Here is a 25,017-nt window from a genome sequence, read left to right as displayed (position 1 = left end):
CCTCTAATCGTTCTTCACAACTGATGTGTTACATTAAATGAGAGAAAACTAACATTTGCCATTATCTGACATTTGGCATTGTCTAGTACTTCAAGCAAATGCAGGAACCATTCAGATTAGGGCAATTATTTGAATCCTAGAATCTCAGCACAGTGGGGGTTAGAAAGGACTTCTGGAGATCATCTAGTCCAACCCCCCCGATAAAGCAGAGTCACCCACAGCAGGCTACCCAGGATCGCAATGCCCAGACAAGTTTGGAATCTCTCCAGAAAAGGAGATTCCACACCCTCTCTGGGCACCCTGGCCCAGGGTTCCAGCATCCTCACAGGAAAGAAGTTTCTCTTCATGTTCAGGTGGAAATTCCTGGGTTCCAGTTTGTGCCTGTTGCCCCTTGCCCTGCCACTGGCCACCATTGAAAAGAGTTTGGCCCCGTCCTCTTGCCCCTGCCCTTTGGCTTGCCTCTTGAGTACTACCTTGTGACTAGAAGAGTGACAGCTAGGTTGCCCATTCCCTGAAGGGCATATTCACTCACAGCTTTGGAGAAGTGAAGTCTCCAGTGAACCACCTCATTATCCTCCCTAACATATCTTAACAAGAAAAATGCAATTCCAGAAGGATTCAGCTAGGTTTTTTGATGGTTGAATACATACAGCCATATGCTAATTTACATATATAGAACTAATGAAATTTAAGCCCAAACTCAACTCAAGCCTAAAAGCCTTCAGCAGACATGGGCAACTCCAAAGACCTCTGGCAGCTTGGCTGTGTAGCGTGTGCAGAACACAAGCTAACAACAGCAGTGCAGTGCACGGTGAAACGTGAACTATCTCCAGCGGAACAGATCAGTCTTTGTGAGCAGAGAAGCCTATGATACAAGATCTGCCTTCCTCAGAACAGCTTTGAAAGCAATGCTCTAACTAAAAACAAAACTAAAAACATCTTTAGAGCTCTTTAGATATTTCTTCAGTCACTCTCATGCAAAACAAAAGAAAACCACTCCAGAGAGAACAACAGGAAGCACTGCAAAGAGTTCCTTATATTACCAGTGCTGCATACATGGTTGGAAGTGTCATTGTCGTCTGAAACAGAAGGGTCCTAGTGATACAACCCCCAAAACCTGTAATTTTTACCTCTCAGAGGAATCAACAACTGAGGCATGCTTACCTTTTTGTTGGGGTAGGTGCTCCAGAGGACATGTGGGTCACCATGGTGTCATTCATGTTAGTCAGAGGCCGAGGAGGACTACAACAGAAATATTTATTCCAGTTAGTGATTTCAGCAAAAAAGGAAACAAACCCAACCCAAGGGAAAAGGACATTGGTGTGCTCTGTGACAGCATCAGGTCAAAAAGCAGCAGCAAAAACTGCTTTGCACAAAGAGACTTGAAGAGCTTGGTCCACTCTTGTCTAATAATTTTTCACAAGTGATGTGTTACATTAAATGAGATAAAACTAACGTTTGTCATTAACTGACATTTGGCATTGTCTAATACCTCAAGCAAATGTAGGAAACATTCAAATTAGGGCAATTATTTGAATCCCAGAATCCCAGCATGGTGGGGGTCAGAAAAGATTTCAGGAGATCATCTAGTCCAACAGCAGTCTGCCCAGAACTGTGTCCAGGCAGGTTTGGAATCTCTCCAAAGAAAGAGACTTCACAAACCCCCTGGGCAGCCTGCTCCAGGGCTCCAGCATCCTGGGTTCCAGTTTGTGCCCACTACCCCTTGTCCTGGTACTGGGCACCACTGAAAAGAGTGTCACCCTATCCTCTTCCCCTTTGCCCTTTAGCTAGTGATCAGCACTGGGAAGATCCCCTCTCAGTCTGCTCATGTCCAGGCTAAACTGCCCCAGGTCTCTCAGCCTTTCCTCCTCAGAGAGATGCTCCAGTCCCCTCAGCATCTTGGTAGCCTCCACACATGATATATTGTTTATATTAGAGACATGAAACTGAAGAATCACACTGATGTTACATCACATTACACTATAGAGTGACTGACGATGACTATTTCACAGGCATGTTGATGGAATTTTAAGGAGATATTTAAAAGAAAACAAGTGGGTTTGCAGATATTGGTAGGTAAGCATTTCTTGGGGCCAGGCAGGCTGGCTTCACAAGCAGAAGACCCTGCACTCAAGACCTTGATACCATTAGAAAGATTTGTTTCAAGTTAAATATAGGGATTATAAGGAATAGCAATCAAATCCATAGAGAACCATAGATTAGTTCATTAACTGAAACCCCCTCCATGAATGATAAGCAACAGCTGATGAAGCATAAAAGTGCACACAACAGATCAGATAAAATCATCAGCCAGCCTGACAATCCTAACACTTTTCTCAGAGAAGGTGTCAATTAGAAAAAGCAATAAAGTGAGATTGAGTCCTCTGTCTCTGGGAACTTGAGTTTCTCTCATACAGCAGTTTAAGAAGTACCATTCATTAGAATTCACTAGAACTGTTTGCCCTGCACCTGGGTTGGATCAACCCCTGGCATCAGTCCAGGCTGGGAGTTGAAGGGATAGAGAGCAGCCCTATAGAGAAGGACTTGGGGATGCTGGAGAGTGAAAAGATGGACAGGAGCAGGCAATGTGCATTCACAGCCCAGAAGGAAATTGTCTCCTGGGCTGCATCCAAAGCAGTGTGGCCAGCAGGCTCTGATTCACTCTGGTGAGACCCCATCTACAGTGCCGTGTCCAGCTCTGGGCTCCTCAACAAAGGAGAGACTCCCCAGTGTTGGAGTGGGCCCAAAGGAGACTACAAAGATGATCTGAAGGCTGTAAGGACAGGCTGAGAGAGTTGGGGTTGTTTAGCCTGGAGAAAGCTCCAGGGAGACCTTCTCATGGCCTTTCAGTACTTAATGGGGTCAATAAGCGGTGATGGTTTTAAACTAAAAAAAGTTGAGATTCGAACTAGAGAGAAAGGAAGAAAATGTTTACACTGAGGGTGGTGAGACACCGGCCCAGGTTGCCCAGAGAGGTGGCAGATGCCTCACTCCTGGAAGCATTCTACATAAGGTTGGATGGGGCTCTGAGCAACCTACTCTAGTTGCAGATGTCCCTGCTCATTGCAGTGGAGTTGGAGTGGATGCCCTTTAAAGGTCCCTTCCCACCCAAATGAGTCTGAGATTCAACAATTTCATTCAGAAAGGCTGTAGTCAGGCACAGACTGAATGGTTCATCAACATCAGTAGGAGCATTATCATACTTGATGCTGAGATGATAGATCATTTCTTTCACCAGGCCAACATGGACATTATTCACACTAAGAATGATTAGTGGGCTGCTTGTGCTTCCTGTTATTCTAGCCAGTCTTGTTTACCTTTAAGATGATGAGATACAGGACCTATTGCTGCTGTTTTGTTATCAAGCTTCCTTTCTGGCCAATTTGACTCCAATCCAAAAGCCAAAGGAAGACATAGTCTTCCAGGTTAGTGTATAAAGGAGATTGATTGTTTTGCCAGAGGACTGAAGAACCTACCAAGCAGTTGCAAAGGAAGATAGATACAGAGATAGATGTTTGAAATGCACTTTGCCCAAGAACTTAATCATTTATATGGAACTTTTCCTTCTCAGAATCTCCCCATCTGTCACAGATATGACAAGACTTGGTGTACGTTCAGTGCAGTACAAGGACACTGGGTTGCTCTAAGGAGAACAGAGTCTTGCCTCTACCTGGCATGATGCAGGCACTGCAATATGACAAAAAGGCACAAGATGCAACCATGAAAACAAAGCGTATCCAGGTCATCAAGTGCTAACAGCTGTACAAGTCTGGTTGCTCTAGCAAAGTGATCATTGGATTTAAATGACCAAAAGTAAGGGTCGCTGTGAGGAGAAGGTTCAAGGGAGCAGCCAACCAGGGTAAAACCACACCACTATATGCAAAATACTCTGTAGAATCATAAGAGTTGTAGAATCATAAAGGTTGGAAAAGACTCCAAGATCGTTGAGCTCAACTTTTAAACCAGAACTGTGAAGTCCACTGCTAGATCCTTGTCCTTTAGCACCACATCTCTAGGTCTTTTCAATCCTTTAGCACCACATCTCTATGTCTTCAATTTGTCCAGGTATGGTGCCTCCATTACTGCCCTGGACAGCCTGTTTCAGGGCTTGACAACGCTTTCCATGAAGAAATTGCTCCTCATGTTCAACCTAAATCTCCCCTGGTGCAACTTGAGGCTGTTTCCTCTTGTCCTATTGCTTGTTTCTTGGCAGAAGAGATCTACTCCCACCTGGCTCCAACCTCCTTTCAGGAGTTCTAGAGAGTGAGAACGTCTCCCCTGAGCCTCCTTTTCTCTGGGCTAAACAATTTTGACTCTCTTAGTTCCTCAAAAGTCTTGTGCTCTAGACCTCTCACCAGCTGTATTGCCCTTTTTTGGACATGCTCCAGCACCTCAGTGTCCTTTTAGAGTGAAGGAAAAAAAAGAAAAAACTCTTTTCCCCATGCTGGAACTTGCCAAGGTTCTCAGGGGAGGATCTGCTGAGGTTGTCCTTATGCTGCTGCAGCTCACGGCCACTGGTGCGTAGCTGTGGATGAAACCAGGGTGGCAGCATGGTGGATCCTCTGTGTGGCTTAGGGAATTAGGGCCATTCTTGTTGAGCAGTTTGCTGCAGTCTGAGGAGTCTGGCCATTTAAAATCAAACTGCTCCATGATAGGAGAGCATTTCAACCTCACCTGCTCACATACAACTTTGCAGGCTTGGACTGGTGTAGAAACCTGCTCTGTGCACAGAGGGACACTGAAGGAGCAGAGTTAAAAAATACAGATGGCTGTGGCAACCATAGTCCCCCAAGGCAGCATCTTCCCCCACTACATTGCAAATTCTCCAAAAGATAATGATAAAAATGGGAGAGCCCATTTATTGACTTAAAATTTAGAGCCTGCTCCAACATGCCTCATTTTCAACCTGTCCCACAGATCTTCAAGAACATAGTTTGATGACCTGATCCAGAGCCAGTTTGGCCCCACTCAGATTAATAAATGAAACAGTGCCAGGAAGTCTTCCAAAACCCTGGAATGGGATCATCCACACATTTAAATTGTTAGCAGGGACTAGCATAGACTTGGCTGAGTCAAACAGCTCTCTCCTAACAATTCCTGGGAGTTTGCAGGAGCCAGGAACAACTCCCAGGAAGTAGTTCAGATATGGCCAGACTCTTTTTGAAGGTGAGAAGGATTAATAGTATGGATGTGATAGTTCAGAGCCAGCTGTTTCACTGGCAAAGAGCAGTCCCAGGCACATTCAAATTAACAGCCATGCACAGCACTATGACTGGATCAAAGGCTTGTTGCTCTGGCTTTGCAGATTCAATTTTTCTCTGCTATCAAGTCTGCACAGCACTTAAACCAGAAATCTGCCAGAGGATGGTGTTTGAGCAGAAGCAATGATCCAGGGAAACTCCTCATCAGTGGTGGCACTCAGGCAACTGGCAGTCATGAGTTAACCAATGATTTAGGGCACTGCTTGATTACCCTGCCTCCAGCATCTTGAAGCAATTGGTTATTTCAGCTGACACAATCATTGAGGTTGGAAGGGACCTCTGAGATCAACTAGTCCAAACTCTCTGCCCAAGCTTGAGCAGCCAGATCAGGTTGCTCAGTCAGGTTACTAGCATCTACAAGGATGGAGACTCCACCACCCCACTGACCAACCTATGTCAATGTTCAACTACCCTCACATACTTCATCTACAATCAGGCAGCCTTTCTTCTTACATCAGAGGGTTTGAGCAGTTGGATCTGGGACAATCTGCAGAAACAAGGTAGTCTGAATTAAGGTCTGCACTCACTAACATCAAAGAAGTTGGACTTGATGATCCTTAAGGGTCCCTTCCAACCTGAGATTTCTATGATTCTAAACCTACATGTGCTGAGGAGCAGGAAGTGAGCAAGCAGATGAGAAGACCAGAACATCTAAGGTCCATGAGCTTCAAATTGTCCTTTCAGGCCTGACTTTACACAAGCACTGGTAACTATTTATCTAAAACAGGTTAAAGAATGTCCAGAAGTGAAATTCATGCTAGGCAGGAGAACATATATGTTTCAGAGCTTTGTGTGCAGTGGCTCTGGGGTGGAGCATGTATGAAACTTGTGCAATACAGACATCATTAAACTGAAAGAGGAGGGCTGGCATGGAGAGAAGGATATTGTGCAGTGCTGCAAGATACTGATGCTTCAATAGCTCATGGAGCCACTTTTAAATAAGATTAGGTGAAAATGGTAGCAGACCTCTTACTTGGACATTGCCCTTGCTATTCCATGCTGTGTGCCTGAAGAGATTCAACAGTTACTTGAAACACTTCTGGAAGTTAATCAGGTCAGATACTTTCTTGCTTTGAAATTCATCAGCTCTGATGTTAGTAGGTCACACCATGCCCTTGGTAACAGTGACCACAAGATGGGTGAATTTCCTGTCTAGTGGTCTCTCTAACAAACAAATTTTTCTGCTGTTTAAGAGGGTAACTATTTTACTGGTATTTACTAGTACTCTTATCTGCTAATTACTCAAAGCCCCTCATAAAGTAGGTGGGCATGAAATAATGACTTCTTTTGTACAGTATACTATATAGAACCAAACTAAGGCCCAATTTTTATTATTCAGAGCTAAATAATGATCTCCTGCCACCTTTTCCCTCTGACTACAGGTCTGAGTAAGTAGAATATAAGATCAATATATCTGATCAATACATCACTGAAGGCAGAAGAACAAAGAAAAGAATCCCAGAATTCCAGCATGGTGAGGGATGGAAGGGAGTTCTGGAGATCCACTAGTCCAAACCCTGTGCTAAAAGCAGGGTCACCCACAGCAGGTTGCCCAGGATTGTGTACAGGTCCGCAACCACTCTGGGTAGCCTGAGCCAGGGCTCCAGCACCCTCACAGCAAGGAACTTTCTCCTCATGTTCAGTTTGTGAACTTCTTCAGGATATGCAGCTACAGGTCTCTCAGTCTCTCCACATCAGAGAAAAAAAAGAGCTATATAAACTGCAAGAGCTGCTAAGGAAAAAAAAAGTTCACAACAGGAAGGAAGGGGATGCTAGAATTACCCTTCTTTTTCTCCACAAAATTAACAGATTGAGGGACAGAAATAGATTTCATTTTGGGAAAATGACTGCAAAAGGCACAAGGGTTCATGGCGGTCAATTTAAGCAGCATCCCTGGTGAAATGCTGGAGCAGAAGAGCCAACTGCAGTAACCATGTGCAGAAGTAGGAGAGCAGTTTCTGGGAACTGAGAGTTTTTGTTGCGTTTGGCTCTTTAAGAATGCTAATGGAATTGCATCCAATTTGAGGAACTACAATTCAAGAGGGAAGCTGAAAAGCAGCAATGGTTCAGTGAAGAAAAACAGGAACAGCTCCAAGCTGGAGAACATTCTTTCCACAGAGAAGCCTAATTCCAAACCTCCTATTTAGCAGACAATTATGTGGTGATGTGATGGCAACTTAGATCTAAATTTGATTTACTTCTAATAAAACCAAACCACAGTAACACAAGCAAAGACATAACAAAATCCAAAGGGCAGAAACTGCAATGAACAAAGTGCAGCAAAGCAACATCAGCTACTAATTTACCAGCTCTAGTACTGGGGAAGAGCCTAGAGGAAAGCCACCTGGGGGTACTGGTGAATAGAAGGATGAGCATGAGCCAAAAAAGCCAGTGGCATCCTGGGGTGTATTAGAAGGGGTGTGGTTAGTAGGTCGAGAGCAGTTGTCCTCCCTGTGGTGAGGCCACATCTGTGTCCAGTTCTGGGCCCCTCAGTTCAAGAAAGACCTCAGGGTACTGCTTGAAAGAATCCAGTGTACAGTCACAAAGATGATTCAAGGAGTGGAACATCTCCCTTGTGAGGAAAGGCTGAGGGAGCTGGGTCTGTTTGACTTGGAGAAGAGGAGACTGAGAGGTGACCTCACTCATGTTTATAAAGATGTGAAGGGCAGTGTCAGGAGGACAGACCCAGGATCTTTTCAGTAATGTCCAATAACAGGACAAGGACAGTGGGTGGGGTGCAAGCTGGAGCATAGGAGGTTCCACATGAACATAAGAGAAAACTTTTTCACTGTGAGGTGACAGAGCCCTGGAACAGGCTGCCAGAGAGGTTGTGGAGTCTCCTTCTCTAGAGACATTCAAAACCTGCCTAGTTCTGTTCCTGTGTGACCTACTCTAGGTGATCCTGCTCTGCAGGAGGGTTGGACTAGATTAGCTTTTGAGGTCCCTTCCAACTCCTGATGTTCTGTGATTCTGCGATACTCCCAGGACACGGGCACTCTCTTCACATCAGAAACTTCAAAGCTTTTTATAAAACATTTCATATTTGTTGGTATTTTTTCCTTTGCACTGGAATTAATTCAAAGAAACCTTCTGATTTCTGTTCCACTTGTAGCTGAAGTTAAAGGCCTATGATAATTCACTTGGACTCCATGAACATTGAATTAGGAAAAAATTGTAGAATAATCTGTGGAAATGTTCTCAGCTCTTTTGCCCCAAAACATGATGGAAAAGCCTCACATCGGGAGAAGTTTTGGAAACTCTTGTTTGCCATGATGTGATTCCTTACAATGAATGAAGACAAATACATGACACCAAAACCCCATCAGACACAAACAGAAGAATTAGCAGCCAAATTCAAGAGGCAGAATAAGCAAATTCAAAATGACACTTGGTGGCAGCTATGGCCCATGTTCTCTAACAGCTGACAACCAACCACAAAACCATAGAGTCACTGAATTACAGAATGGTTTGGGTGGGAAAGAACCTCTCAAAGTCATCTAGTCCAATCTCCCTGCAGTGAGCAGGAACATTGACTAGATCAGGTTGCTTGGAGCTCCATCCAACCTGATGCGATTTGTAATAGTAAAAGTATTTTTGGTAGAGGTACTGTGCAAAAGCCAGAAGTATACTGGATCTTTCCTTAGTGGATTTTATGGTTTTGTTAATCTTGGGTAGGAGTTTGGATTAAGAATCACAAAACTACCTTCTCCCTCTTTATGAAGGAGGAATAGATCGAAGCAACAAGTAATAAGACAAGAGAAAACAGCCTCAGGTTGTTGCAGGGGAGGTTTAGGCTGAACACAGGGAAAACTTTCTTTCCCAAAGGGGTTGCCAAGCCCTGGAACAGGCTGCCCAGGGAAGTAGTGGAGTCACTATTCCTGGAGGGATTGAAAAGCCATATAGATGTGGTGCTGAGGGACATGTTTTGCTGGTGACCTGGCAGTGCTGGGTTAATGATTGATATGAGGATCTCAAAGGTCTCTTCCAAACACAATAGTTCCATGATGCTATGACTTTGTGCACCTGTAAAGGTGCCTGTAAGGTAAAACTGCACAAGAGTCCTGCAGTGTCCAGGCAGGTGTAGACATGGCCACAGGGCAACCAAAACCTCGTATTACTTCCTACCTCATCTGTGCTCTATTCAAGGGCTTATTTTATCTCATCAGGGAGCCTAGGAGAGTGGCTAATAAAGCTCAGCCTTGAGCTTTGAAGTCACTTGGAGATTATTCTATGATCTCACAACAAAATACTAAAAAACTCCAGCAAAAAGTGGGACACTGTTACTTGTTTTTTCCCCTGTTAACTAAAAATGAAAGTCTGTTTAAAGTCAAAGTGGACTTTCACTAAAGAAGAGAGATTGAAGCTACTGGTACTATTTCAATTTCTTTTCTGAGCAAGGAACAAAAATCCCCTAATAGGGATAACGTGAGTTTCGAGGACATGTAAATTAATTAAATGTGCAGATGAAACAAACTGGACAATGAAACTGCATTTGTGTCTCGATTGAGGCTATGTCTGCAGTACTGAGTCCATATCTGGACTCCCCACTTTCAGCAAGACAGGAAATTACTGCAGTGAGTCTACTGGAGGCTACAAAGAAGCTGAAGGGACTGGAGCATCTCTGAGGAGAAAGGCTGAGAGACTTGGGGCTGTTCAGCCTGGAGAGAGCAGACTGAGAGGGGGTCTTCTAAATGCTGATCAAGATCTAAAGGGCAAGAGGAAGACAATGAGGCCAAACTCTTTCCAGTGGTGCCCAGCAACAGGACAAGGGACAATGGGCTCAAATTAGAACATGGGGGGGTTCCACCTGAACACAAGGATAAACTTCTTTTCTGTGAGGGTGCCAGAGCCCTGGAACAGGCTGCCCAGAGAGGTTGTGGAGTCTCCTTCTAAACCTGCCTGGACATTGTGATCCTGGGCAACCTGTACTGGGTGAGTCTCCTTTATCAGGGGAGATTATCCCCAGAGCTTCCTTCCAGCTCCTACAATGCTGGGATTCTGTGATTCTGTGGCTGTCCCTGAATGGCAGAAAAACAAATGAAAAATGCCCTATAGCTCTTTACCTACTCCCTAAACTATCCAGATTCTAGAACTGTTTAAATAGTTCTAAAGAATTAGTTCACTGTAATTAAATTATCTCCCTAACTGCTCTTTCAGGGAGGATTCCAAGCTCAGGATGACTGTTGGCAGTTCCTCACTGGAACACTCCTGACAGATAGTGTATTTGTACAGAAAAAACAGGGAATTGTTTAAAAATATATGCTAACACTTCTCCAATGAGAACACCAAGGGCAAATACATCTTTGGCTATCCTGAGCCAACAGTTTTTTCCCTATAAAAAGGGAACATAACTGTAGTACCAAATTGGATCTCACCACCCCCCTCCAGTGTAAATCATGTGAGCCACTTTCTAGAACATTTGTGTTTCTATATTACAGATTAATTACTCTTGTGTTTCCTTTGTTACTTTAAAGAGTAGAAAATAGTCAATTCCTGTTCTTCTACTATTTGTTTGTGGAATAGGAATGAGCAATGTGGTCTCTGCTTCCCTGTAACATTTTGAGCTAGTTTTACACATGCCTTTATGGAGCTTTTACATCTGTTTAACTGTGACTAATTTTCCTAATGCTGCCTCGTAGTCAACCAGCCCAAAGCTCTCTTGATGCAAAAGAAGATAGGAATAAAAAGAACAATGTATAATCCAGCAATTCCATTTAAAAATATATAACCCCAAACCAGCAGCATAAGTATTTGCCAAGGGGAAACATTTTAAACATGTTTGATATGATGATGTTCTACAACCTGACTCATTCCCAAAGCCAGAGCAACATCCTGCAACTCACCCTGGCTTTGCATTGCCATGTGCGCAGGTGAGGAGACTCAAAGACCTCATCACTTTGCTCTGTCCTCCAGAAAACTATGGATTTAGGTTACTTAGCAGCAGGGGTGATGAACAGACTGTTTTAATTTAACAGGATTTGTAGTCATTCCAAAAAATTGTTTAAGGTGTATGGCTGATCAGAAACAAATGAGACATACTGAGAAGTTAAACACCAGTCACAATCCTGAAAACATTTGCTTGATCAAATCTCTGTCCATCTTACAAAAGATAGGTACTGAGGAAAATAAATCCCTGAACACTCTCACAACATGCACTGGATTGTTTCTGAGGGATCTTACAAGAAGATGCTCACTGTTTTTTATGTAATAAGCAATTAATTTGGATGCAACATCTCTAACAAAAACACTAAGGAGCATCTTCAGCTAGCTGCTGTCTCCATCACGTAGCTGGAATAGCAGGAGCTGCTCAGAGACACTGACAGGAACACGAGGTTGTTATTAAGCCTGTTTATTTCCAGTGATTTGCAACGTGCACTGTTACTTACTGTGACAAAGAGCCACAGTAAATTCTTTTGGTTTCCACTAAAACGTCACAAGGGTGGGGATGAGCTGTTAGTAATCGTTCCGATTGTAAACAAGGCACCGAGTGAGGGATTACTTCATAATGACTTTGCTCTCCCCCTCTTCAAAAATGACTAACAGGAGCGACGAAAAGGAAGCATTCAGTCAGTAAGTTACCCGCTCCCAGTGGCTCAGTAAGAAACCCCTCCAATTCCCTCTCTGAGCTGCTCCTACCAGCCGTTTACAACAGCCAGAAAGAAACAAAACCTGCCAGCATGGTCGTGCTGCTGCTCCTCGCTGGCGTCCCTCTCTCCCAAGTCCGTAACAGCTCCCCATGCACCACCACAAAAAGTCAGGGTGACGTTTTAACCCAAATCCAGAGTTCGCTCTGCCTTAGCGCCGCTCCCACATCCCCACAGCTCCCAAAGCCCTGGCTAACGTTTTCCTGCTGAGGAATGCAAATCCTCAAACCTTTGTGCTGGTGGCGAGCAGCTCTCCTGTCCTCCACCGAGCTGGCATCCTGACGACAGGCAGCATCCCGATGGATGCACCGCACGGTGCCGTCTCTAAGGAAACGGGGCTGCCACGTGACCCAGCATCTCCTTGGCACAGGGGATGTTATCCCACAAAACAGGTTTGGGTTGGATGAGGCGGTCTAGGATGAATTGTTCAGCTACAAAAGGACTCTGGATGGGGTTTTAAGTTGTTGTTTTGTTGAGGGTTTTTTTGTAATCTAACCCCCTCTGACCTACTTGGGGGTGAAGGACAGAGGTGTCCATCACCCTGCCAGCTGGACACTGCACGTTGATGTGCAGGTAAAGTTCTTTAACAAACATACAGTACTTTATAGATATATATTTCACTACCTTCTCCACCTTGAATAAATGAGTATTTATTTAATCATCATTTAACATCTTAGTATAGCAGTATTCACAGCCAAGCTTCTGGAAATAATACTGTTATTCAAGGACAGAATACTCAGCATTAGTTTTAATTCCTTTTATACTTGAAAAAGGAGCTGAGAAGTTTTTTTAATCCTTAAACTATTGATGCTGAAGCCAAACAAATGTCAGGTAAGAACCTGCCTTTTATGATCAAGACAGCAATAGAATAAACAACCAACGGAAGGTGTCATGACTTTTTCTCTTTGATGCTTTCACAGAATCCAAGTATGTTAGGAGTTGGAAGGGAACTCAAAAGATCATCTAGTCCAACCCTCCTGCCAGAGCAGGATCACATACAGTAGGTCACACAGGAATGCATCCAGGTGGGTTTTGAACATCTCTCAGAGAAGGAGACTTCACAACCTCTGGGCAGCCTGTTCTGGGGCTCTGTCACCCTCACAGTGAAAAAGGTTTTCCTTATGTTCACATGGCTCCAGCTTGCACCCATTGCTCCTTGTTCTGTCATTGAACAACACTGAGAGGAGCTTAGCTCTGTCCTCTGTTCTCCCTTCACATATTTATAACATTAATGAGGTCACCCATCAGTCTCCTCTTCTCCAAGCTAAAGAGCCCCAGCTCCCTCAGTCTCCTCTCCTCATAAGGGAGATGTTCCACTCCCTTCAGCATCTTTGTGGCTCTGTGCTGGACTCTTTCAAGCAGTTCCCTGAGGTCCTTCTTGAACTGAGGGACCCAGAACTGGACACAATATTCCAGATGTGGCCTCACCAGGGCAGAGCAGAGGGGGAGAAGAACCTCTCTTGACCTACTTCTTTAGATCCAAACTTGCTGAAATTAGGCTTTAGATGAACTGAAATAGAATCATAGAATCATAGAATCAAACAGGTTGGAATAGACCTCCAAGATCATCCTGTCATCGAATCATAGAATCAGAATCATAGAATCATAGAATCAAGAAGGCTGGAAGAGACCTCAAGGATCATCGAGTCCAACCTGTCACCCTACACCTCATGCCTATCTAAACCATGGCACCGAGTGCCACGTCCAATCCTCTCTTGAACACCTCCAGGGATGGTGACTCCACCACCTCCCTGGGCAGCCCATTCCAATGGCCAACCACTCTCTCTGTGAAGAACTTTCTCCTCACCTCCAGCCTAAACCTCCCCTGGCACAGCTTGAGACTGTGTCCTCTTGTTCTGGTGCTGGTTGCCTGGGAGAAGAGACCAACCCCCTCCTGGCTACAACCTCCCTTCAGGTAGTTGTAGACAGCAATGAGGTCACCCCTGAGCCTCCTCTTCTCCAGGCTAAACACCCCCAGCTCCTTCAGGCTCTCCTCATAGGGCTTGTGTTCCAGGTCCCTCACCAGCTTCGTTGCCCTTCTCTGGACACGTTCCAGTACCTCAACATCTCTCTTGAATTGAGGAGCCCAGAACTGGACACAGGACTCAAGGTGTGGTCTGACCAGTGCTGAGTGCAGGGGAAGAATAACCTCCCTTGTCCTGCTGGCTACACTATTCCTGACACAGGCCAGGATGCCATTGGCTTTCCTGGCTGCCTGGGCACACTATTAATTTTTCAGTTCACAGCATACAGCAGTTTGCAATTCAGTTTGTGTATACTGCAAAATCTGCACTGTGTTCTTTCAGACAGGTTTTACAAAGAAGGCTTTGCTGCTTTTTTCTGTAACAGCCAATTTATTTCTACACATCTTTAAGAAAAACAGTGAAGAGCGTTAGCTGGATGCTGTCTCCTGCATGTAAATGGAATAGCAGTCAACTCTTTAGAATCCCATAGTCATCAAGAGAAACAGCACCCTAACGAAGGAATCACCAGGCTGAGATCAAGCCACTGGCTTTTTGGGGAAGAACATTATCATGGCTCTCCAACAAGGCTGCTCACAGCCAGTCCTGCCAAATCCCATGTGGGTTAGAAAGAGCACAGCACAGCCTCTGTGAAATTCTGGTGCCTAATTATTTGTCACATATACATTTGTGATTTTAAAGTCCTGAGTGGATCAGACTTTTTCCTATTTCACCAGGATCCCAGCTTCAGCAATACCTTTGGAAGACCTTCAGAGGTCTCTTCCAACCCAAACCATTCTACGATTCTATGAACTCCAGGAAACCTGAGAGTTTAATACAAACAGCATCAGTAACTGATCTTCTGCTGCCCAGAGAGAATGGGGCACAGAAGAGCTGTGGATACACAGATAGGCTGTTCTCTGCACCACACCAAGCACCTCTGGGCATTGAAAATACAGCAAGGAAGAAGGGATAGGGTGGCAGAGAGAATAGAAAGACTGACTAGAACAGAAGCACAGATCCAGCCAATATACACACAGTGAAATGCAAACTGCTGTATGTTTTGAACTCAAAGAAAAATTAATATAGGATTGATAAACTGCAAATGTAATAGATCATTCCACCTGTCAATCTGCCCTCCTGTATATGAAAAAATCTAATAAACAAAAAAAATCACATTTCTTCCATTTACTCTAGCACTGAGACTAGTTATTCCAGTTTGTCTAAAGCCTAATTTCAGCAGGCTTGGATCCAAAGCATCCTGACAATTAAAGCATCGATGGCATGCTGGGGTGCATCAGGAAGAGTGTGGCAAGAATGCTGAGGGAGGTTCTCCTCCTCCCTCTACTTTGCTGTGGTGAGGTCTCATCTGGAGTCTTCTGTCATGTTCTGGGTTGCCTGGTTCAAAAAGAATAAGAAAGTGCTTGAGAGGGTACAGCAAAGGGCTACAAAGATGAGGAGGGGTCTAGAACATCTCTCTTACGAAGAAAGGCTGAGGGACTTTGGGGTTTTTAGCTTAGAGAAGACTGAGGGGGTATCATCAGTACTTAAAGAGTAGGTGTCAGGATGGAACCAGTCTTTTTTTACTGGTGCCCAGTGACAGAACAAGAAGTAACAGGCAGAAATTTGAACATAGGAATTCCACCTAAATGTGAGAAGGAAGGTCTTTACTTTGAGGCTGGTGAAGCACTGGAATGGGCTGCTGCTGAGAGGTGGTGGGGACTCCTCTGGAGTCATTAAAAACCCTCCCGGATGCCATCCTGTGCAACTTGCTCTGGTGAACCTGCTCTGGCAGGGGACTTGGACTACATAATCTCCAGAAGTCCCTTCTAACCCCTATCATTCTGGGACTCAGCAAAACACCACAACATGTCCCCTTGGTTCTTGATTCCATTCCTGTCTTGATCATAAAACGCAGGTTCTGACCTGACATTTGTTTGGCTTCAGCATCAATAGCTTAGGGGTTAAAAGAAGTTCTCTTTCAAATATAAAAGGACTTCTAACTAATGGTTCATATTCCATACCAGCATTACTCCCAGAACCATGGCTGTGAACACAAGTATTATGTCAGATGATTATTTAATAAATATTGACACTATCCCATAACTTGATGGCCTAACAAAGAACCTTGATAATACCACATGTCAAGGTGCAGATGGAAAGCTGCTTACTAATACTGTAAAAAGATCATTAACATGTGAATACAAAAAACAATTAAAAAACCCCCGAAACAACCCACCAGAATGAAAATCCAACCACTTGGAGGTTTCTATTCATTGTGTTGGATAGTATCATAATAACCTTCTACCAGCATGAAATGCAGAAGAGACTTCTCTCAGCCAGCAAAACCTGCACTAAGAATCGTAAAATCCTCACATTATTTTCTCTCAGCCAGCAAAAATTGCACTAAGAATCATAAAATCCTCACATTGTTTTGGTTGAAAAAGACCTTTAAGATCATTCAGTCCAACCACTAACCCAGCACTGCCAGTCACCACTAACCCATGTCGCCCAGCAACACATCTACACAGCTTTTAAACCACTGCAAGGATGGTCACCCCACTACTGTCCTGGGCAGCCTGTTCCAGGCCTTGACAACCCTGTTGGGGAATGAACTGTTCCCAATGTCCAACCTAAACTTCCCCTGGTGCAGCTTGAGGCCATTTACTCTTTTCCTGTAACTTGCTACTCAGGAGATGAGACCCACCACCACCTTGCTCCAATCTCTTTTCAGGAAGTTGTGGACAGTGAGAAGGGCTCACCTGAACCTCCTTTTCCCCAGGCTAAACAACCCCAGTTCCCTTAGCTGCTCCTCACAAGACTTGTGTTCTAGACCCTTCACCTGCTGCTGGCTCTGTTGCCCTTCATTGGACATGCTCCAGCACCTCAATGTCCTTCTTTGAGTAAGAGGCCCAAAACTGAATCCATGATTCAAGGTGTGGCCTCACCAGTGTCCAGTACAGGGGGACAATCCCTGCCCTGGTCCTGCTGGCCACACTATTGCTGATCCAAGCCAGGATGCTGTTGGCCTTCTTGGCCACCTGGACACATGCTGGCTCACCTTCAGTCAGCTGTTAACCAACATCTCCAGGTCCTTTTCCACCTGGCAGCTTACCAAAGAATTTGAAAGGAAGAAATATTTTTGATGTCATGGAGCATAATGAGAGTTGCAGTTAAGACAAGCACATCATCCAAGCCTTTCTAGTCTGAACTCTTTGACTAGCCAAATGCTTCAGGAAAAAGCCCACTGTACACATAACACCCTGCACAGGGCCATCAGGTCCCCAAATTAAAGGTTCCTATGAAATGTGGTGGAGAGCTGCTATGTGTTGATCCAGATAAATTGTGCAAAATGGCAAAAGTATTTGTGACCCAAACGTTAGGAAATTTCCCTGTTCTCCAAGAATAGCTCACTTCATGAAAAGCAGGGAAACCCAGCAAGAATTCCTCTCCTGGTGTGAGATGAAGATCCTGCCTATGAGGCAGCTCATCTGAAGTCCAGCTGACACAGCAGAAGTGAGTACTGGTTTAAGTCTATGAGGAAACTGTTGGATACCAGGCAACTGAAACCACCAGTGAGCAGATACCTAAAACCATTTTTAGTTCTGAAGAAGCAACAATCAAGAGAACTTCAGAGAACACAGAAACTTGGCTCCTTCCCTGGGAAATATGCTTCAAGTTGGTGACTTTAAAGGTCTTGTACCACCTAAATGATTCCATGAAATGATGGAAAAATTCAAGGAAGCAGGTGTGATACTGAAATACAAAACCTAAGAGAACAGAAAAATCAAGGAAAAGAAGGATTTCTAACATGTTTAGTTTTATAGCCCTTATTAAGAACCATGTTATCTGTCTTCTGTTAAACATATTTACAATTTAAAAATGAGTATTTGTGTCATTTCAGTAAAAAATGCCTATAATGAGAAAGAAGCATTCCTCAGCAGCAACAGAATGAGCACAAAAGTTAAAAACAAGCCATCATATTCCCAAGAAATAAATTCCTACTAAATGCCTCTGCAGATCTTAGGAAAACACAGCAACTTTCCAAAAAATGTGAACAGAAAAAAAACCAAGAGGATGATGAGATATCACAACTGTGTGCAAGCATAGTGAGGCTTGGAAGGGACCTCTGAAGATCATCTAGTCCAACCCCTGCTAAAGCAAGGTCACCCAAAGCAGGTTGACCAGGATAGCAATATACAGGCAGGTCTGGAATCTCTCCAAAGAAGATTCCACAATCTCTCTGGGCAGCCTGCTCCAGGGCTCTGGCACCCTCACAGGAAAGAAGTTTTTTCCTTAAGCTCAGATTGAAATCAGTAACAATACTTAAAATATGCTTTCCAGTGTCTCACATCATCTCATCAGCTGACTTGGGGCAACCAACAAAACTCAGATGTCCCCAGGTTCTCTTCTGGGGGGACAACTGCTATATACCAGAGATTATTGCTCCCTTGTGACACTGGCTCTGGCTGAGCACAAGGCAAGTACATTAACATAAGGACAATGTGGCTCCTAACTTTACTTTTGTCAGCCCTGCTGAGCAGGAGTACAAAACACTTTGTGAATCCTTACAAAGGGTTCCTCAGCCCATTTTCATTTATCTGATGAAGGCTTCAAGAAGCATCTCCAGTTCCCTAACATCAGCAAGTTCATTTGGAGTAATCAATAGTCCTTTACCTCTCTGTGGTTTCACATAGTGTCACCTGGAGAGACTAGTTGCAGACAGCCTCCCTTTCTGTGATCCAAGTGGGACATATGTTTCCTTTCCAGACGTCACTGAACGCAGCACAACCCATCAGCACAACCATACCTTCACTAGGCCACGCCAAACCCCTCCAAGCTGTGAAGAGCTGCACAGGTGACAAATGCCACATTCTGTCACCCATCCCATGAAGACACCAATGTCTCACAGCAAGGAGAGAGGAGCAGCTCAGGGAAAGCAGCGTCACCTGCCAGGTTGAGCATGATGCAACCCATCTGACACCGCAGCAGCTGTGTCATCAAGAACAACCATGCTCAGCAATAGCACAGGAATACCAAAGCACTGTCAGGTTCACAGCAGGACAATACCAGTACTACTTGTTGTAGATACAAGTAAAGCAAATCTGTCATTGCCTCATGCAGCATGCGCACAGTGCTCCTGCAGTGGATACTGTAAAATTCCTGACTCTCAAGAGTACATGAAAAGTTTTGTATGCATTTTTTTCTCTCTCATAAAGCTCTAAGGAAACACTGTAAGAACTGAGCTTCTGTCAATCACAGAACCAAAGACTGACTGCAATTCTTCTTTGATTTAGAAATACTCTCCCTTTGGTTTGAAGGTTTCAGTGGAGGAAATTGTACCACCACTTTTCATTTTGGTAATCTATCCTAACCATTATTTACTTACCTTCACAATTAAAAATGTTATTTCTTACTTTTATCCTGAATTTGTCTAACTCAAACTTACGGTCTATGACTTTCATTAAGCCTGTCTGCTAAAGCACTCTGGGATTATAATTAATTTCTCTAGGATGGGTATTTTTAGACATATTAAATAATTCCTTAACCTCGTTGTGCTACACTTATGTTCCTTGACTCTTTGGATATGAAGCTGTTCATCTTCTCATACCTAATTCCAGTCCTTTCATCATATCCCCTGATTTTCTCAGACTATTCAGTCTTTCAGTATTTGTCTTGATGGTGAGAACTGTAATTAGTTTCCTGACAAGGACCCTGCCACCACCCAGCACAGTGGGTTAACTCTGTGGCTGGCACTCTCAGCATCCTAGGGATGTATTAGAAGGAGTGTGGTTAGTAGGTTGAAAGAGGTTCTCCTCCCCCTCTACTCTGCCCTGGTGAGGCCATGTCTGGAATATTTTGTTCAGTTCTGGGTCCTTTGGTTCAAGAAGTACCTCAGGGATCTACTTTAAAGAGTGCAGCACAGAGCCAAAGATGCTGAAAGGAGTGGAATATCCCCCTTACGAAGGAAGGCTGACGGAGCTGGGTCTTTTTAGCTTGGAGGAGACTGAAGGGTGACTTCATTAATGTTTATAAATACATGAAGGATGAGTGTCAGCAGGACACAGCCAGGATCTGCTCAGTGATGTCCAATGACAGGACAGGAAGCAGTGGGTGTAAGCTGGAGCATAGGAGGAAAAGGCTTTCCACTGTGAGGGTGGCAGAACGCTGGAACAGGCTGTCCAGAGAGGTTGTGGAGTATCCTTCTTTGGAGACATTCAAAACCCACCTGGGTGCATTCCTGTGTGACCTACTCTAGGTGATCCTGCTCTGGCAGGGCTGGCAGATTATCTTTCAAGATCCATTTCAACCCCTAACGTTCTGTGACTCTGTGATCCTTTAAGGTTACAGAATGACCTGCAATCACATGTTCAGCCCTTTGGATACCACAACCTCCAAACATTTTTGGAGCAGTAAGCTGTTTTTTTCATCTTCTTCAACCCTCCAGTATTTTTTCCATTTCCCTGTCTAACCTATCAGTAGTCATTTTACACATTTTGCTCCTAGTCATGAAACAAACTTGTAACAGCACAAAAGACAGGCCTGATCTCTGCAGGAAACTGACCCTACTCATCAACCTGCTTTTTGCAGTTATATTGAGTTCAAAAAGCTAAACAACTCTTTTCTCTGCTCTATCTGTGCTCTATTGATTATTGTTTTCTAAATTATTCAGTGCTCATAATAAAAGCAGTATGCCAACAACATCACAGAATCCCAGCATGGCCCAAACCCACTGATAAAGCAGGGTGACCCAGAGCAGGTTGCCCAGGATCCTAATGCCAAGGTGGATTTGGAATCTCTCCAGACAAGGAGACTCCACAAGCTCTCTAGGAAGCTTGGTCCACAGCTCCAGCACCCTCACAGAAACAAAGATTCTCCTTATAGGTTCTCCTGGGTTCCAGTTTGTGTCCATTACCCTTTGTCCTGTTGCTGGGCACTGCTGAAAGGAGTCTGGCCCCATCCTCTTGCCCCCTGCTCTTTAGATATTGATCAGCACTGAGAAGATCCCTACTCAGTCTGCTCTTCTACAGGCTAAACAGTCCCACATCTCTCAGCCTTTCCTCATCACAGGAAAGGCTGTGCTCCAGTCCCCTGTCCCCTCAGCATCTTTGTAACCTCTGCTGGACTCTCTCCAGTAGTTCCTTGTCTTCCTTGAACTGGGGTGACCAGAATCAGACCCAGTAGTCCAGATGTGCTTCACTAGGGCAGAGTAGAATGGGAGAAGAACCTCCCTCGACTTGCTGTTCTCACTCTTCTGAATGCACCCCAGGATACCATTTGCCTTCTTGGCCACAGACAAGAAGCCAGATATCACTTTATTAATCAAACTTAATCTAATTAAAGAAGATATAAACTGTGTCTGACTACACCAGACTGCAAAAAGGCTTTGGTTGACTGGCAGGAGTTATCTTTTTATTTACTGATCAACAAAACAGCTTCTCTACTGCTCAATTATTTCACCATCAAAATCATGTTGGTAAACACAACATGTCAGAAATTGCCCTGTTTGACTTCATTCCACACCTTTAAAAAAAAAAAAAAAAAGAAATGAGATCATGTGAATTTTCCTCCAGTACTCCAGGAACTTTTGAATGCTCCAAGACATACCGGCAATCAAGTAGCAAAAATTCAAATTAAGAAATCCTTTCAACATGCAGTTTGGACTGAAAACATCAATGGTGCAATTCTACATCCTTTGCAAGGTAAATATCTAACCAGCAGCACAACACAAAACTGCTGCCCCCCTGCCAAACCACAACATGGAAACTATTTTCTAGCAACTTTTAAACCATTTGTTTACATTCCTTGCTACCAATTTTTGCCTTGTCTCCTCCCCTTGACAAGCATAGCTGTTTTTCTTCCCTTCCAAGCCTTGTTTTGCCTGGAATCTTTGGCCAAGTATTTTTGAACTGTTCCTAGTTATTAATATTTTTTACATTCTCATTATTTACTCAGCTGAAGTTGATTTTAGCTTTGTGAGTCTCCTCTAAAGCATGTGTTAGATGCTGATGGGCACCTCATTTACATGAAACAAATGGAATCATGCCATGATCACCAACACCTAAATAATGACTCATTGTGGCCCTGAGCAGTTCCTCTTTATTAGTTGAGTTCTATTAAAGAATCTGGCTGGCTATGTTGCTTTTCACTTTAACTTTAGTGGTATCACTTACACAGAAACCCCCTAAGGCCTTCCATCACTTATATAAAAAAACCCAGCAGGTCTTTTTTTCCCTCCCTATGTTCTATTATCATGTGATTTAGTGTTTGATATAAATCACCCACTCACATTATTTTCACCCCAGACTTCCCCACAGTTGTCCTTGAAGCATTAGGCAGCATTTCCCATTACTTTGACTTCTTAGGACACACTTTTTTTTTTTCCTTTTTTTTTTTAATTAAAGCTGGCAGCCCAGAGCAGATGTCTCCATGTTGTCAGGCTGCTGCCAAGAACATCTGGGCAGCAGGCCCAGTCACTGCAGAATATGTCCTGCTGTACCCCAACTGCTCATCCCCAGGGTCACATACCCTTGTCAGGTTCCCCAGCCTGCCTCAGCACCCTCCCACCCATCTCCTCAGAGCCAGCATGTCCCCGTCCGGCTCCCACCATCGCTGCTGCATGTGATGTGCATGGATGAGGGCACGTGTGCTGGGTATAAAAACTGTTGGGATGGCCAGGCCCAAAGAGTGGTGGGGAATGGAGTTAAATCCAGGTGGTGGCTGGTCACAAGTGGTGGTACTCAGGGTTCAGTACTGGGGCCACTTCTCTTTAATATCTTTATCAGTGATCTGGAAGAGGGAATTGAGTGCACTCAACCAGGTGGCAGACGACACTGAGGAGGACGGGAATGTTGATTTGCTGGAGGGTAGGAAGGCTCTAGAGAGGGACCTGCACAGGCTGGAATGATGGGACAAGGTCACAGTATCACAGTACCACAGTATATCAGAGGTTGGAAGGGACCTCAAGAAATCATCCGGTCCAACCCCCCTGCCAGAGCAGGATCACTTAGGAATGCATCCAGGTGGGTTTTCAAATTCTCCAGAGAAGAAGACTCCACAACCCCCCTGGGCAGCCTGTTCCAGTGCTCTGTCACCCTCACTGTATAAGAAGTTTCTCCTCATGCTGAGGTGAAATCTTCTATGTTCAAGTTTGAACCCATTGTTCCTTGGCTTATCACTTTGAACCACCCAAAAGAGCCTGGCCCCCTCCACTTGACACCCACCCCTCAGATATTTATAGACATTGATCAGATCCCCTCTCAGTCTTCTCCAGACTAAACAGCCCCAGGGCTCTCAGTCCCTCTTCACAGGGGAGATGCTCAAGTCCCCTAATCATCCTTGTGGCTCTCCAATGGATTCCCTCCAGCAGGTCTCTGTCTCTCTTGAACTGGGGAGCCCCAAACTGGACACAGTATTGCAGGTGTGGTCTCACCAGGGCAGAGTAGAGAGGTAGAAGAACTTCCCTAGACCTGCTGGACAAACCTTTCTTGATACATCCCAGGACCCCATTGGCTCTCTTGGCCACAAGAGCACATTATTGTCCCATGGAGACCTTGCTGTCCACCAGCACTCCAAGGTCTTTCTCTGAGGAGCTGCTTTCCAGCAGGGCAGCCCCTAACCTGTACTGGTACCTGTTTTTATTTCTCCCCAAGTCAGTGGGATGAGGTTCAACAAGGCCAAGTGCCAAACAAATCACTTGGGTCACAAACATTCTATGAACTCTCTAGAACTGAGGAAGAGTAGCTAGAAACTGCCCAGCAGAAAAGGACCTGGAGGTGTTGCTCAGCATCAGCTGAAGACGAGCCAGCATGTGCCCAGATGACTGGATTACATCAGCAATAGTGTGGCCAGCAGGACCAGGGCAGTGATCATCCCAGTGTACTGGCCACTGGTGAGGCCATACCTTAAATCCTGGATTGAGTTTTGGGCTCCTCACACCAAGAAAGACATCGGAGGTGCTAGAGTATGTCCAGAGAAGGGCAAGAAGGCTGGTGAAGGTTCTAGAGCACAAGTCTTGCAAGGAGTGGCTGAGTGAACTGCAGTTGTTTAGCCTGGAGAAAAGACTTAGGGGAGACCTCACTCTCCTTGAAAAAAGATTGGGAGTGAGGCGGAGGTCAGTCTCTTCTCCCAAGTAACAAGTGACAGAACATGATGAAACTGCCTGGAGTTGTGTCAGGGGAGGTTTAGGTCAGACACTGGGAACAATTTATTCCCCATAAGGGTTGTCAAGGCCTGGAACAGGCTGCTCGGGGCAGTGATGAAGTCACCACCCGTGCAGGAATTTCAAGGCCATGTCGATGTGGTGCTGAGGGACACGGTTAGTGGCGACCTGGCAGCGCTGGGTTAACCATTGGACTCAACGATCCTAAAGATGTTTTACCACTTTAACAATTCTATGACTTTGTGAAAGAAAGGAGGAGTTTATCAGACTTGGTCATCTGTGTCAGAGCTGAAATTTTGCTTCATTAATTTTGGGGTCCATTTCTGCTGCTGTCCATGCAGGAGTCACACCACCACCCTTGCAATTATTTTCATACACTGTACCTAGGCAATTACGTATTCTTTTATTTTTATAGAAGTATGACATAGTAAATAACTCATTTTCTCTTGTGAATGTTAGTGCCTTTCAACATGGAAGCAGCACAGAGAAAAATCTAAACAGAAGAATGTGAATGGATTCATGATCTGATAAGATTTTTAAACAATCTTGTTTTCTGTGAGGCTGAGCAGCACCTTTACTACAGAACATTCAGATTTAAGGGTAAGCTCCATAACACATCCCAGCCAAGCATAGAGCTAAATCTGTGGACAATGTACAGCCTTGTCCATGTGGGTCTGATAAGCCATTCATTAAGGAGAACAGAGAGTTCAGCTCTGAGCTGAACAGCGGCAGAACAGGCTTCATTTTGGTTTGGTTTTAATTTATGTGCAATTTCACAGAGAAAATCATATTCCATTAAATCAGATCAGCTTCCCCTCACTGCACAGGACTAAAGCAAGCAATAGAAAAGGTGGTAAATACTTGGTGATGCAAGAACAAGAGAAAAACCACTCACACAGCTAAGCAGTAACTGGTAAAGCTCAAAACTATGTTGTAAAGGAGTTGCATTGCATCTACACTTCCATGTCAAGTTATGGATCTTCTATGCT

General features: G+C 44.4%; 1 protein-coding gene across 6 annotated transcripts in view; it reads right to left on the bottom strand.

The window, feature by feature from the left end:
• DTNB (dystrobrevin beta) overlaps positions 1 to 25,017 on the bottom strand; it is a 151,753-nt gene that overhangs the window by 81,782 nt on the left and 44,954 nt on the right. For 5 of the 6 annotated variants that reach the window (XM_054383428.1, XM_054383429.1, XM_054383430.1 and 2 more), the window contains exon 9: positions 1,165 to 1,242. The exons of the other annotated variant lie outside the window; for it this stretch is intronic. In XM_054383428.1, coding sequence (XP_054239403.1) covers positions 1,165 to 1,242 — 78 coding nt within the window. The remainder of the gene's footprint in view (positions 1 to 1,164; positions 1,243 to 25,017) is intronic. 6 annotated transcript variants of the gene reach the window in all.

This window comes from Indicator indicator, chromosome 9 (genome assembly GCF_027791375.1).
Source record: "Indicator indicator isolate 239-I01 chromosome 9, UM_Iind_1.1, whole genome shotgun sequence".
Lineage (NCBI taxonomy): Eukaryota > Metazoa > Chordata > Aves > Piciformes > Indicatoridae > Indicator > Indicator indicator.
The sequence above is the reverse complement of the archived record's forward strand: the minus strand, read 5'-3'. Positions and strand labels throughout refer to the sequence as shown.